Below are 14,750 nucleotides of genomic sequence, written 5' to 3' on the forward strand. Positions count from 1 at the left end.
TCCAAATGGGGCAACCACTGCTGTTGCTCTCCAATTGCCCACATGGTGGCAGTGTGTTATAGCTTAGAGGATGGAAGCCAGCCTGGAGGGAGGAAGCTTTCCCATTCCTGACCAGCCCACCCCCTCAGCAAGCTCAGTCTGTGGGCAGCTTCAGAATCATCATCTCCTTGAGCCTTGAGATCAGTTCCAATTCTAGGAACTATTCCCTCATCCCTTAGAGCTCCTCTGCTGGAACTTTCTCACTGTCCCTTGCAGTGGCCGGCACCAGTACTCCCAGATACTCAGGAGGCTGAAGCAGGAGGATTGTTTGAGCCCAGGAGCTGAAGAGCAACCTGGACAACATAGCAAGACCCTGTAACCACCTGTCTTCCTGCCCTAGGTGGAGAGGCAGAAGCATAATACCCAGATCTTTGGAATTCTCCCTTGTCAGCATCATTCTGACTGGTTATCACCCAGGCCTACAGAGGCAGGCCCCAAAGTTCTCCTGGAGCTGATAATTCCTCCTTTTTACAGCAGAACAGAAACTTGAGCTGTCTTCTTCTTTGTCTCTCTCATAGGCAGACCTTGCCAGGAAAAACTAATCCTGACAGATTGATACTGAAGAGTGGGAGTCCTTGCGGGGGGGGGGGCATTTTCCCCTCACTCTGCACCAAGTTAAACAGCCACACACAATCCCCCAACCTTACTTTATTAGAAGAGGCAACAGCAGCTATAGCCCCAGGGCCTAGCCCAGAGAGGAGTATAATGGGGACTATACAAAATGAGTTTTAAATATGAGGAAAGAATTCACTGGTTCCTCCAGTTAACAGGAAGGCTGCCAAAGCTGGAGCCTGAAAATGGAGATGAGAGAGGAGGAGATGGCGTGGCAAGAGAAAACTGTCATTATTGAGGACCAGCCTCTACCCTGTTCACTAGAGGGGTTCCTGTTTCTGTCTTTCCCTAACAAGTTGACAGAGCTTCTGAGCTTTGCTAGTGAGGCTGCCTCCCAGCTACTGGCAAAGAGGGGAGGGCCAACACCTCTCAGCTTTCACTGGCCACCTGTGCATGGGGTAGTCCCTCCCTAAGCCGCTTTGCTCCTCCTCTGGCCCGGCCTCTTCCCCTCCCTAGCCACTTGTACCCTCAAGTCCCAAGAGTCAGCCTATTTAGGCCTCTTCCTTCCCCTCCCTAGCCACTTATACCCTCAAGTCCCAGGAGCAGGAGGTTCCACCCCGCCATGGCCAGGTTCTCAAATGATAGGGTGTTGCCTTGGGTAGGACCCCAGGAAGTGGGTTAGGGCTGGAGCGAAAGGGTAAGCGAGCAAGGGGGCGCGGGGGGGGGGGGGGGGGAATGGTGCCCGGCTCAGTCCGGGTAGATGATGAAGCCTGAGAAGGTGCTGTATTTGTTGGTGTTGCCGCCATGCACCTTCCCGCCGTCCAGTTTGATGAAGACCTCGTCGCCCACATCCAGGTGCAGAATGACGCTGTTGCTGGCATAGTCGTAGTTCTGGTCTGCATCCTGAGCAATGGCGCTGGCCCGGACCTATCCAGAAAAGAGAGGAAAACCACCTAGTCAAGCTCTGCGCAGCGCTGGGGCGGTCCAGGGGTCAGACCCAGTGGATGCTGTTTGGCATGGGAAAGGCGCTGAAGGGCATTGGGCTGTCAGTATTGGAAGGACAAGGGTAGGACATTGCTGGGCTGGTTCTTCAGGCTCTGCCATTCATTAGCTGTGTGACTGAGGGGCACACATCAGGTCTTCTCTGGGCCTCAATTTGAGCTGTAAGTTTTTGGAATTTTAATGAGTTACATGAGTCTATTCAAAAGAGTGATTTGTATACAGAAAATGTTAAATAGGGGTTGCTATTATTATTCTCACTTAAAAAATAAAATCAACCTGCTGGATAATTTATAAGGATCTGTGCTGGCTCAGACCTCCTGTTAGTCCTAAATTTGCGTTTGCTTCCGTGCTAGGGCAATAGGTGTGTCTCTGAGTGTGCCACAGGGTGCCGGCCACAGGGTGCCTCTGGGGCACTGGGTTTCCCAGCGGAGCAGCGGGCCAGCTGGTTTCCCCACGTGGGGGGTCGCCTTCAGCTGGAACAGGGGGCCTAGCCTATCCTATGGCCTCAAGGCATTCGCCTCCAGCAGCCAATCCCCTCCCCATTCCCCCTTTTCTGTCCCACCAGGCCGGTTATTAACTTATTAATTATTCATCATTATTCTAATCATTATTTACCATCCCCAGGGCCGCAGAGCCCGAGCCGTGGAATACAGAGTGGGAATCGTGCAGCTCCCACCCCCTCCCAAACCAACACTCTCTAAATACATACTTGCCCCTTTGGCCTTCTTCTAGGCTTCCGGCATAGACCAAGCATGCCTACTTGGTGCCAAATGCAGATAGACGCCATCACTCTTCTCATACCTTCATACTCCCTACCCACAAACACACTCAAATATGCACACATTCACATTTCCTTACACCTGTATACTGCCTCTCCCACACACAGACACACAGGCACTCCAAATCTCTTTCCTTGGGTTCCTAGGGAGGTCCTGCAGGTTGAGACCCCAAAGCAAGAGTGGGAGTTTGCTAGCAGTGGGGTCCTCTTGGGCAGGGAGGGCACTAAATTCGTGCAGAGCCAAAGGCTCAGATTGAGCCCCAAGAAGCAGGCCTACTAACTCCCTCCATTGGATCATTCAGAGGTCACCACTCAGCCCAATCTCCCCTTTGGCCTGAATCACCCAGGCAGCTTCCTCCACCTCAGCCTTCGGCCTTTTTCCAGCTTTGTGTGTCTGGAGCTGAGTCCTTGAGGCTATTTTCCCTAAACAAGGTGGCAATGACTCTGACCACAGGGGCAGCAAGCATCCGAAGCTGGAGGCTCAGAGGTTGCCACAGAGGATTTGGGGCCTACAAATCAGGCCATGGTTCAAGGCCTAATATCTCCCTATTCCTTGCCTTCTTTCTCCTCCAAATCTTTCCTTCCACAACTTAATTGGCCCCTGGACTGTTGGACCATGTCCCATCTCTACCTGCAGATAGTCAATATTAGCTGAGGGTAACAATGAGTCTAGGCTTGGCCCCAGACTCTCTTTCTGGCAAGTGAACAAGCAAGTATTTCTCTCTCTCTCTCTCTCTCTCTCTCTCTCTCTCTCTCTCTCACCTTTTCTTTCCTTGAAAATCCAAAATGAATGGCCCACAAGAACTGGCTGCCAACTGCCCATCCCTGAGACATGGATTCCATTCTAATTCCAAAGAGCCAGATTCCAGGTAGTTCACCCTTCACCAGGGCTGGAACAGCCAAAGGCTAGGAAGGCTGCCTTCAAGAGAGAAGGCGGCTCAAGATATGACTAAAAAAGAGGCTGAATGGTAGGGTAAGATACCAAAGACCCTTGGTGTGGTTGCCTAAAGCTGGAGTGTGAGGTCACTGCTGCAGAATCATTAAGCTTTGAGACCTGGGTTTTAATTCTAACACCATGCCTCACACCCTGTGAGACCCTGGGCAGGTGATTTTCTTTCTCTGGCCCCCAATCCTTTTTTGGCTAAATGAACCTGTTAAGTTCTTGTTAGCCTGGCGTTCCTGGATTCCCTGATGCTGTCTGGGATAGGAACTAAGTTGTGGAAAGAATGAATGGAGATTTAGGAGGCTACCAGTCAGATATGAGACTAGGTAGGAAAAGGGCATCTCACCTGTCCATTCTTCATCAAATCCGCCCACATGCTAGTGCCGTCGCCGCCGCGCATGAGCACGTGGTAAGCAAAAAAGTAGACGCCAGGCATGGGACAGGTGAACTTGCCGCTGGCTGCCTCATAAGCGTTGCCCACGTTGGTCACCACGTCGTCAAAACGCAGTACCTCATAACCCTCATGAGGCCGCCGAAGGCCCGCGTAGAAGGCAATTCGAGGCACGTAACCCGCTGGGGACACTGCCCCGCCAGGGCCTGGGCCGGGAGGGCCAGGGGGACCTGGCCTGCCGGGCTCTCCTGGGGGCCCTCTGGGACCTGGGGGTCCCGGGGGCCCCCGCAAGCCTGCCTTCCCGCGCCGGCCCACCTCCCCCTTGGCACCTGGGGGAAAGGGTGGCACAGAAGCAGAAGTGCTGTCGGATCCCTGTCCTCGGGACCCATGCGGGTCACACACCATGCGGCAGCGACCCAGCATCTCATAGTGCGCCGGCCCGCGGGAGCTGTGCACCAGCAGCGGGATGGCCACCAGTAGCAGTAGCACCATGGCCACCCCGACGGCCGCGCCTGCCACCCGCTTGCGGCGGCTCAGCCGCGACGCGGCCAGGGCCAGCAAATCCTCCTCACTTTTGGGCGCAATGGCGGCAGAGGCCCGGGGCTCGCCGCGGGCCCAGGAGGCTGTGGCCCGGCTCGGGCCTGGGTCTGTATCCCCCCGACGGTCGCGCCCGGCTCCCCGGCCCCTGTGGGCGCCCGCCGCAACGGTGCCGTTCCCCAAACCGTGGGTCAAAGCAGAGGTCTCCCAGTGGGGTGGGCCAGGGGCAGCTCCAGACTGTTGAGAACCCGTGGTTTTCTGTTACCCTCCTGTGCAGTCTTAACGATCCGGGACGCCTGAGATCCACGGCTTCTTGGACGGCTGGTTTCTTACAGGTCTAGGATACCTGCTCTCCAAAGAGCTGCTTTTTCACGGATGGCGGTGTCTAAGTCTTAGGCTACCCATAAGAATGAATCGCTCCTGGCTGGAGCAGGGACTACTCCCTGCGCTCCGGACGTCCCGGGTTCTATCTGAGCTGCGGGTAGCGCCCACTGGACGCGACCTTCTCCTAGGTTTTGCGCTCTACCTCTTGGAAAGCACTCATCCACCTTCCTCCTCCAGCCACGGCCGCAGCCTTTGCTAGAGCCCTGGCCTGGCGTCTCTCTCCTGCAATCGCTCTCCCTCTCTGCGTCCCTAACCTTCCTCCCCTTCTTCCCCCGGCGGCAGTGCGGGTGGTGTGAGTCGCCGCGCGGCGGGAGCCACTATAAGTGGCCGAAGGCTGAGCGACCCCTGGTGCCCAGAGTGGGAAGCGCGGGGGCGGGGCAGGCAGGGCTGCTTCACACAACCCCCCACACACATTCAGGGTGCCCCTCTTCCCCGCCCCTACATTCCTGGCTAGCTTTGAGGGTTCGGCAGGGATTCCTGGTCACAGACCTTATCCTTACTTTTACACTCTATAGGGAGTTTGGCATTTTCAGAGCCCCAAAAAGCCAGAAACAGCGATAGGATAAAAAGGAGTCCAGATAGAAACACAAGAGAAGACAGAGGTGGACTGAGGAGCTAAAAAGAGGCGGGGAGAGGGGAATTACCACAAACGAAAAACAAAACAAGAAAAGCGAGAAAAGATAGAAAATTTCCACCATATACCCCTCCATTATCTCAAGTAAATACCGCGTGTTAACATGGTAAAGGGTTCAATAGATACTTGTTGACCTGAACTGGAAAAGGCAAAATTCCAACCACTCCCACCCTGACCCCAGGGTTTGGGGGCGCTATGCAGTAGAGTTTTGGGAGAGCGGGGAGAAACAGACCAGCTTCGGGGAGCGAGCAGGCAACTGACAGAAAAGCAGAGAAGGTGACGGAGAAATCAAAGAGAAAGAAAGCCAGATAGAGACCTAAAGACAGAGACAAAGCTGCGAAAAGAAAAGAGACTGACAGCTCCAGAGGGGGAGAGGGAGAGACAGAGACAGAGAGAGAGAGAGACAGGAGCTGAGACAGGTTGACAGATCCAGAGAGAAATGTAAATGGCGCGCTGCAGAGAGACACCCAGGTCCGTGTTCGGACTCCAATGTGACATATCAACTGTAGGGAAGACGAGGGGGCGGGGCGGTTCTGCCAGCCGAGTGGTAGACTCTGGGCCTGTGCATTGTGACAGTGCGCTGGAAAGTGTGGAGGTGGCCACGGAATCCTGGCCTTGTGTGTCCTGGGTGAGTGGGATTGTGGATTGTGTCTAGTCTTTGTGTTTGTTTGTGTGAGGGCTGTTTGAAGGGAGGTATTTGTATTCGTCCACCTCAGCCCCCAAATTTGGGACCCCACAAATTTGGGACCCCATTTTTCCTATCTCAGGACTGAAGAGTAGGGAGTCTCCTGGGGAGAAAGTCAGAATGTAGGTCTAATCTCATTTGCCCTGCCCAACCCAGCTCAACTCCACCTCTGCCCTAGTCCCAGAGTTGTCCAGCCCCAGAAGTCTCAGCCCCCTCCTCCTTCCCCATATGTCTGCTGTCCAAGGAAGCCCAGAGAAGTTAGACCCCAATAATGGATGTTTGGTTGGTTACACAAATTAATGCAACTTAAATGTAGATTAGATGCTAGGCACCTTAAGAGGTGACTGTGTCTGCTTTCAGGATGGCCAAGAGGGAAAAATGGTGTGGGTAGAACAGGATCCAGAGAGGAAGATATTGGCTGTACCCTTTCCTAGGGCCTGGCCCCTCTGGAGACCTCAGGCCAGAAGCTAGGAGAGGGGGTTCTAGACCTGATAAGGTGGGGTTGTTTGGAGACCCTAGAGTTCTGCAGAGGCAAAGGTCTCTTAAGGAGTAGGGTAAACCAGGAGAATGATGCCTGGAATATGTTGTGTAAAATGGAGGGTACAAGGCACACCAGGGCACAATTATTGATGTAGAATGTGATTTCTTCATCCCTCCTTTCCTGTAATTCTTCCCTGAATGCCCCCCACACACACACACACACCTCATAATGTTGCTGAGGCTGGGCCTGTGTTGTGGATGGTGGGAGGTCCTTATGTGGCTGAAAGGATTGGAAGAGAAAGGATTGACAAGTGGGGGAAGGGCCTTCCCCTCCAACCATAAATACAAATTTTATTCAAGGTCTTTGTCACCATTTGTCTTCGGGGGGGGGGGGGGGCTGAGGACCGTGTAGGCCCCGTGGTGCATGTCTAATTCCAGATCTGCTCCCCCAGGCTGGATGATGGATGGATCAGAGAGAGCAGGCCTGGGCTCACACCATTCTCCCTTGCCTGAGTCTCAGGTCCCATACACACCAAGTCCTGCCACCTCTCTTCTTCCTCCTTACCCCCACCTCCTTTCTACTTGCTAGAGGCCCTGTTTGCCCAGACATGCTTCCCACCCCACTTATGCCACTCCCTGTGCCCCCTTATGAACCCCTCACCTCAGACTCTTTCAGGTGCCAGTCCTCTTCTCTCTGAATCTTCCCCTCTTCTATCCCCAGCCCAGGCTGTGAGCTGCGGTGACCAGCAGGGCTGCAGGCGGCAGCGGGTGTGTGTGGTGGGGGAAGCAGGCTTGGCTCACAGGGAGCTGAGGGGCCAGCTCCATGAATTTATTCATGTTCTGTTGCTCTTTCCCCACGCTCTGGAATGAAGCTGCCAGCTCACCAGGTCCTTATTGCTTCCCCTGCAGCTGTCACATTTGTCCAAGGAGGAACCTGGGTATGGCCAAGACCAGCAGGTGCTCTGGGGCTGAAAGCTAAAAGGGAATGTTGGGGCCCAGACTGGAGTTCTGGACAATTTAACCAAAGATTCTCTGGTAGACAAACTGGGAGATCCCAGGGAGCTGATGTGCTTAGGAATGGGAAGTAGGCAGAGAATGGTTTGCTGCAGGACAAAGAAGAAACCAGGAAGGTGGGGGCAGTGTTGGTGGGAAGAGGGGAGAGGAGAAGACAACTTTAACAGTCTGCTATGCTCTCCCACTTGAAAGCATAGCCCACTCTAAATCTTGCATTAACCTCTACCCTTGACTTTGCACTAACCCTGACCCTAATCCCAAATGATACTCTTCTCTACAATCCTAAAATGAATTTTAACTTCATTACCTGACCTTAAGTGGAATGCATGCATCTTTACCTGTCCTGGAACCCAGAAGTCTCTCCAGAATTCTCTCCAGGGTGATAGCCAGGTGTTTGTCAGAGTTCTGAGGGCCAGACTTTGGATTAGCATGTGATTAGCATACTATTTGCATGTGATATGTGCCTTCTACTCTGCAGAAGTTTTTATGTTAAAATTTTATGAAGTCTAGCGGAAAGGTCCTGGCTCCTTGAAGTGTTTTTTTTTTTTAATCATTCTTTCTTTTTTTCCTTCTCTCACACTTCTTGTCACTGACCCAGACCCCCTCAAGGGAAAAAAAAGGGGTGAGCAGGTAAGCAATAGAAGGCCCATGGGAGGGGAGATTCTGGCAGTGTGATCTGCCTCTATCACTTGCACAAGCCTCAATGTCCTCATCTGTAAGAAGAGAGGAACTATCTGGCTGAAATTCCTTTAAGATCTAAGGAAGCACTTGCACTTTTCTTCCTCCCCTTTAGTCCTGATCTTGGAGAGGTTTTCCCCAACCTCTCCCACACTCTGGCTTTCGGCTCCACATCAGATTTCACATATAGATAGAAGCAGCCTGGGTTACCTGGTACCAGACAGGGGTAGGAAGAGAATGGAACTTTGTCCACTTGAGAAGACAGAGGATTGCATGAAAAGGGAAATAACATTATTAAGTATTTATTGTATTTGAGGGCTTTTAAACACAAAGGTTCTCATACCTTCACAGCATCCCTGAGGGGTGGATATATTGTTCCCATTTTACAGATGAGGAAGATGGAGCCCAGAAAGGAGAAATGGCTTGTCCAGTATCACCCTGTAAGAGATCCTAAAATTGGAGTTATGATCCTTTGGCTTCCTTTTCAGTACCCTGGAAAAGAAATAAATGGCACCAGAGGCAATGGAAGGGTGAGAGAAGTAGGACAGGAAGATGAGATCTCAGGGGAGATCTGTATGTGTGAGGCCAACCGGCAGGATCTTGGCTCTGCATGTCCCCCATATCCCCCTGCCCTGACACTGTCAACTCTTGACACACAACAGGGCTAAACTGTGGTCTAATGGAAGGCTAAATTTTGAAACTGTTCAGCTGGAGAAGGAGAGGACACAGAAAAATGAACTAGAGGAAAATTTGCTTAAAGGGCAAAAGGGAGACCTGAAACTGGATCTCCTTCTGCAACCCCGAGGTGAAACAGTGGAGGTCCAAGACCTGCACACACTTTGCCTCCTCATAGAGACATACTTGCCTTGCCGTGAGACAGAGGGCAGATGCAATCGCTAGTGCCATTGGCCAGTGCCCCTTGCCCCGCAGGTCTGTGCAGACTTAGGTTAGAACAGGGCTGGACTCCCAGCACCCCAGGGAGTGGGTAGAGATTGTTTCCCAGATAGGTGTCTATCAGGCCAAAGCGTGCTACTGACTTCCTTCTGCGGTCCTGAACCCCTACCTATGTGTGGTTTCTGGTCTTTGCCTCCTTCTCCACTTCCCTTTGCGCCCCACTTGTCCCCACCACTCTCCCACTCCAGTCTCGGGTTAATCAAATGCGATTGACAGAACAGACAGCTGTCAGACCCCTCACGTCTCTGCCTGGGTATTTGATGCAGCGCTGGGAGACCGAAGGTGAGAGGAGGGAGATGGGGTGCGAAGAGCCGAGGGAGAGACGCAGATTGGTGAGAGCCAGGCATTCAGAAGGTAGTCAAGCTTGAAGACTCCAGGGCAGGGTTCAGGGAGATAGGCTCTAGTTCTGCCTGGGACCCCTAGTTCTTTCCCCTTCTCTGACAAGCAGCAGACTTAACGAGCCCCACAACCATTGCATCCGGAAGAGAGTTGACCCCATACTCCTTGTCCCGCACCTTGGGCGGGCCTGGCTTCAGAGAACGCAGCATATAGAGCATCGGAGCCGGCGGCCGCAGCCCGGTACTTCCTCCCATCTCTTTCCATTCCTTCCCACTTGCTCCCCCTCCCTTTTCACTCCCTCCCCCGCGGCCGCGGCCTTTATTAGGGATTCCGCGGCTGTCGGTCCCGCCATCCATCCTGTCCGCCGGCAATTAGGCGGCCAGACAAAGAGCAGCTTCGGATGGATGAGGGTCCCGGCGGATCGGAAATGTGAAGGGTCAGCGCTGCCGCCCGCGGCGCACCCCGCTCCCCCTTCCGCATAATCACCGGCCGCCCGTCACTCAGTCGGCTGCCCAGGGAGCTCCGGGGACCGGGAGAGGGCGGGGCTGGGGCTGCAGCCTATGTGCCTAGGGCAGGGCGATCTGCAGAAGGTACGCCTCCTGCGGGAGAGCTTAAGACTGCGGCCTGAGGCGCCTAGCGGAGGAGAGTAAGATTTTGGCCCCAGGCGTCCCTAAGAGGGACTGGGAGCAGACGGCCTGGGGCCTTCCTGAGGCGAAGCCGAGACAGACTACAGGAGGGAGGAGGATTGTGGCCCAGGGCGCCCCCTGCTGGGAGACAGGGGGACGAAGCCTTAGGGCCTCCAGTCCGAACAAGTGAAGCTAAGCCCAGGACCAAACCCGCTTAGAGAAATCGAGGCCCCTAGCCTAATGCGCCTCCTATCGAAATAGAATGACACTGCGCTTCTTAGCCCCGCTCTCTTGAGTGAAATCTAACCCATCCACATCAAATCAACAAAAGTTCCAAGTGCGGGAGAACCTGAGTGGACTCAAGAGGAAGTTCAAGGAGTCCAGGTTTTACTGCTGATTCTTTGGCGCTGGCTCCCAGTTGACAAATCAACATCTCAATCTGACAATTAGTGGTCGAGGTGGGGGGGAGAGGGGCTCTTGCAGCCGGGGCGGCTGAGCCCTCCTGGCGCTAGGCAGAGAGGTGGGCGGTGCTGGCAGTGATGAACGACTCCAGGGGGGCCTGGGGCCCGGAGCGCGCATTCATTACTCCACTGACAGGCGGGCGGCGGGCCGGCCCGGGAGGCAAATGGACGTGCCAAGAAAGAGACTAGTGGCAGGAAGGGGAGTAAAGGAGCATTTAACAATCCCACTGTTCCCTCTGCTCCCGGTTCTTCGCCTTGACCCTAGTACTTGACTTCCTTGAACTCAGCCTCCCAGTTGTTGGAGCTGGCACTGGTTGAAGTATTAGTGAAGCAGGGTGAGGACCTAAAATCTCTCCCTAGGTTAAGCAATTTAAGGTCTCAAATGTCTAGAAAGGGTGTCGTCGGTCCTTAGGATTGGGCGTTTTGAACTGATTTTGGAGAAATTGTGATTGCACACTCAGAAATGTGTGTGTGGCAGGGATGGATAGGTATGGATCGCACATCTATATCAGTGACTGTGTATGTCATTGCTAGGGATGTGTTGGCCTGATTTTGTCAGTGAAGGTGTGAGCTTCGTGTTTCTGAGGATGAACCACCACCCCTCCTTGTGTGCCCCTCCCCAAGCTTGCTGTCAGTTCTGTCTCTAGTTCTGGAGGAAATGGCAGTGCACAGGGTGACAGCTGAGGTGTGCTGCTGAGGGGTATGTGATATATGTTAACTGTGAGAGTGCTGGTCAGAACAACTGCTCCCTTCCACCATCTCCACCACAAACATACCTTCCTCAAGCATTGAAAGTAGTAGTTTTTTTTTTTCCCCCAAAGTCTGGAGACCTAGTAGTTAAATCCTGAGAAGAAGTAATTACCATCAGAGTTCTTCATAGCCCTACACGTATTCACCCTCCCATAGAGTCTGATATAAGATGTGATCTCCAACCCATCCTGTCTCCCCCAGCTGGTGGTGGGAGAAGAGGAGGTGGGTGTTGAGTAGAAACCTGTATGATGCTCAGGAAGGGAAGAGGAAGACCCTTCAAATCTCCAAGACACCCTCCTTAGGACTTGGAGTAGCTACTGCTGAGACCCAAACATTTTGGATCTTAGGTCCAGTTAATTACTAGTTGGTTCCAAAATTCCTTTCCCATGATATTTCCCTTTCTTTGTCTGGTTTTGTTTACATTCTCTTTCCCAATTCTACCTCCCCAGTGTTGAATCTTCTGGACCTACAGAGCAGAGAATTGAGATGACTCTGGGTCTTTATCCCCTTGTTTTGTTCAGTGAGATCTTGAGGCATCTTCCCTTTGCCTTGCTGTTCCTTTGGGCTAGGTTATCTTTGGAGCCTCGATATCTTTGCCTCTAGCCCCAATCTTTGTGTCTGCATGTTTCTTTCACTAAAAGGGATTTCTTCCAAATTTGCCTTCCTATATTTGGGGGGCAGATGTCTTTGTTTCTCTTGGGGCTCTCCCTCTGGGTTTACCCCAGCGCAACAGTGAGGCCCTTGAGGTTTGGACAGGGGGAGCAGGGCTTCCTTCTTGCCCCCAGAGCCAATTGCAAACCCAAGGATGGCCAGGCCGTGTCAGGGCCCGGGCACGCCGGGGTCACTTCTCATTCTGGGCACAGGCTCCTGGTCGATGCCCTGCTGTTCGTTCCCCCTTCCAAACGGCCCTCCTCTTGGCCCCCGCCCCCTGCGCCCGCCTGGAAAAGGCAAATTTGACATTTTTAAATCCCGAGCCTTAGAGGGATCGATGCGGCCTGAGGGCCCCGCCCGGGGTCGATATTCCTGATTGGGAAGCGGCCGCTGCGCAGAGCCCGCGTGTAAATCACCCGGGCTGGGGGAGGGAGCTCGGGGAGCCTACCGCGTCCCAGGGTCTCGGAGCTAGGTGCGGTCGGGGCCCGACCGGGACCCGAGGGTGACGGAATGAGAACCACAGCTTTAAAGAACCAGAGGGACGCTCGCCCAGGGCCTCTCCCCTCCCCCGCATAGCCCTGCCAACTCCCCTGGCCGGCACCGGTCTCGCTTCAGCGGCCGCCACCCTTCATTGCCCCTGGAGCCGCCGGGGAGGCCGGTGTCGAAGCCAGCCATGCGGCGGCTCCTCTCCGGCCGCTCCCGCGGGGCCCGGGCTTCGGCGGCGGCTGTCACGGAGCCGACAGGCCGGGCGGACCAGGAAGGGGCGGGTGGCGGGGGAGAGGCGGTGGGGGAGGCTGGCTCAGCTTTGGTGCTCAGTGTAGGTGCGCAACAGATGTTTGAGGAATTGAGGGATCACAAGGTGGCCTGGAACACCAAGGGACACGGGCCCGGAGCGAAAAGGAATGGGTGCGGTAGGAGGCGACCCTGGTCTAGTGAGGATGAAAGGCTGGCATACCAGCCAGGTTAAACAAGCGTTCTAGGACACCGGGGAGGTCTGGGTGCAAAGAGCTAGAGAAAATGGGGCTGTCAGGGAAGTTCGGACGACACCTAGAAACGCTTCCTTCTCCCCTGACCTCCAATCCTTGTCTCCTTATGTGGGGAAATCGAGGCAGCCAAGGCCGAGAAGGTCCAGGAAGGGGAAAGCGGGACTACTGGCGAGGCTAGAGTAGTAATCAGAATTCCCTCGTGGGTCTCTAATCACCCGGCCAACCCAGATCCAGTTGCTGGTAAATACACCACCACGCCCCCCACCTCCACTCAGACCCTCGCCTCCCGCTTCAGCTTGTCAGATCCCCCCACCTCCCACCCCGCGCCAGTTTATAGAACAACAATTTGGGGAAAACAATCCGGGCCGAGTGACGGCCCCTTAATTGTGACAAAGTGAGTGCGGGCGGCTGGAGAGAGCGCTAGGGCGGGAGCGCGGTGGGGCGAGGCGCAGGCAGAAGCGCCTCTCACGCGCCCCGCCACCCCCTCGTTCTCATTCTGGTCACCTCCCATCCCTCTCCTTGACTCTTCTCCAATTCCTCTTCTCTCAGCCCCTCGCACCTCCCTTCACTTGTTCCTCCATCGCTCTTCCCTTTCCTTTAGGTAACAGATCTTCTCCCGCTTCCCATCCCCCGCCGCCCCTCCCCCGGTGCGCTGTTTCCTGGCTCACTTCAACCTCTTTCCTCCGCCCTCTACTCTTTTCTCCATCTTTTCCTCGCTCTCATACTGCCCTTGGGTCCCAGTCTCTCCCAGCACAATCCGCTTCTCTCCCTCCCCTGTCCTCACTTCCTGAGATGAACCCCGAGTTCCCCCTACCCCAACCCCGAGAGGCCAGCGCAGCCCTACACTCCTGGGTTCCTCAAGCAGCAGAGTTAGCTGCTCCCTGCGCCCAGGGAGCCTGGGCGGCCATCCCCTTCCTTCCCCCTTCCACAGCTATGGTCCCCACCCCTCTTCCTGCGCCGCGAGCTAGTTTGTTTGTCCAGCGGCTGCCGCCGCCGCCCGCGCTGTTTGCCAAGATTAGCGCGCCGCGGCGCAGTGCGGGCCCAATTAAGTCTCATTCATTATTCAGCGTCCAGTCCTCCCCCGCCCCCAGCGCGCGTCTGGGGCTTCACTTCTCTGTCCCTCCCAGTCGAGGCCCCTCAAAGAGCCCTGAGGGACCATATAGTGTCTCCCGGGGTAAAGGTTATAAGGACTAGGGGCGGGGGGAGGCAGGTGGGAGGGAACACATCACTTTGCCTGCAGCTGGGAAGCGACCCGAGTGAGGCTTACAGGGCTCCGCCCCTCCATCGAGTCAAAACTGGGAGATCTTAGAGATTCAAGCTCCCCCAGTTTCTTTTTCTTTCTTTCCTTCCTTCCTTTCTTTTCTTTTCTTTTCGTTTCTTTTTTCTTTTTAACAGAGGAAGAAATTGAGGCCCTAGAAGAGTCATGATTTGTCAAGGTCACGGTTTCCTAACGCAGAAATGGAGCCCGGGTCACTGAAAGGAAGTCATTTCAGCTCCATTTCGGAGCAGAGGTGGAAGGAAGACGGATTACTTTTCCCCCGAGTCCTGGGCTGTGGCTTTGCTGACTTGCTGGGGCGTTTCTAACCCTCTATTTTTGTCCTGATTCTCCCTCACCCATATATAACTGGCGGGACAGAGCAACCTCGGGGCTCCCAGTGGATCCAGAGGCTTTTCGGATTCAGGCCCAGGCTCAGGCCTTTACGTATAACCCCCTATCTGGAAGGCCTGAAGGCAAGGCACTGAGAGAAATTTTTGTCCTTCCAACCTGTCGGTGGTTGTCTCTTGCCTTAGAGGAACTGGAGGTGGAACCATCCAAGGCAGTCTTGAAAGGCAGCAGAGTGTGATTAGAGAAGTGTGCAGCTTGAG

General features: G+C 54.4%; 1 protein-coding gene across 1 annotated transcript; it reads right to left on the reverse strand.

The window, feature by feature from the left end:
* Window positions 1-669: 669 nt before the first annotated feature.
* C1ql4 (complement C1q like 4) lies at window positions 670-4,907 on the reverse strand. Its single transcript, XM_046436057.2, has 2 exons — window positions 3,661-4,907; window positions 670-1,518 (listed from the first exon to the last, which is right to left on the reverse strand). Exons 1-2 carry the CDS (start codon window positions 4,195-4,197, stop codon window positions 1,339-1,341), a joined length of 717 nt encoding a protein of 238 aa, XP_046292013.1. The 5' UTR covers window positions 4,198-4,907; the 3' UTR covers window positions 670-1,338.
* Window positions 4,908-14,750: the final 9,843 nt, after the last annotated feature.

Source organism: Marmota monax, unplaced genomic scaffold (assembly GCF_021218885.2).
Source record: "Marmota monax isolate L192 unplaced genomic scaffold, Marmota_monax_Labrador192_F-V1.1 WCK01_AAM20220418_F8-fsc00012, whole genome shotgun sequence".
Lineage (NCBI taxonomy): Eukaryota > Metazoa > Chordata > Mammalia > Rodentia > Sciuridae > Marmota > Marmota monax.

What these genes read in the sequence shown, in the direction of transcription:
- C1ql4 (XM_046436057.2), bottom strand. Translation starts at nt 4,197, where the DNA reads ATGGTGCTACTGCTACTGGTGGCCATCCCGCTGCTGGTGCACAGCTCC. An exon ending in ATTTGATGAAGAATGGACAG is followed by an intron (nt 1,519 to 3,660) that starts GTGAGATGCCCT and finishes TTTTCTGGATAG; the next exon opens with GTCCGGGCCAGCGCCATTGC.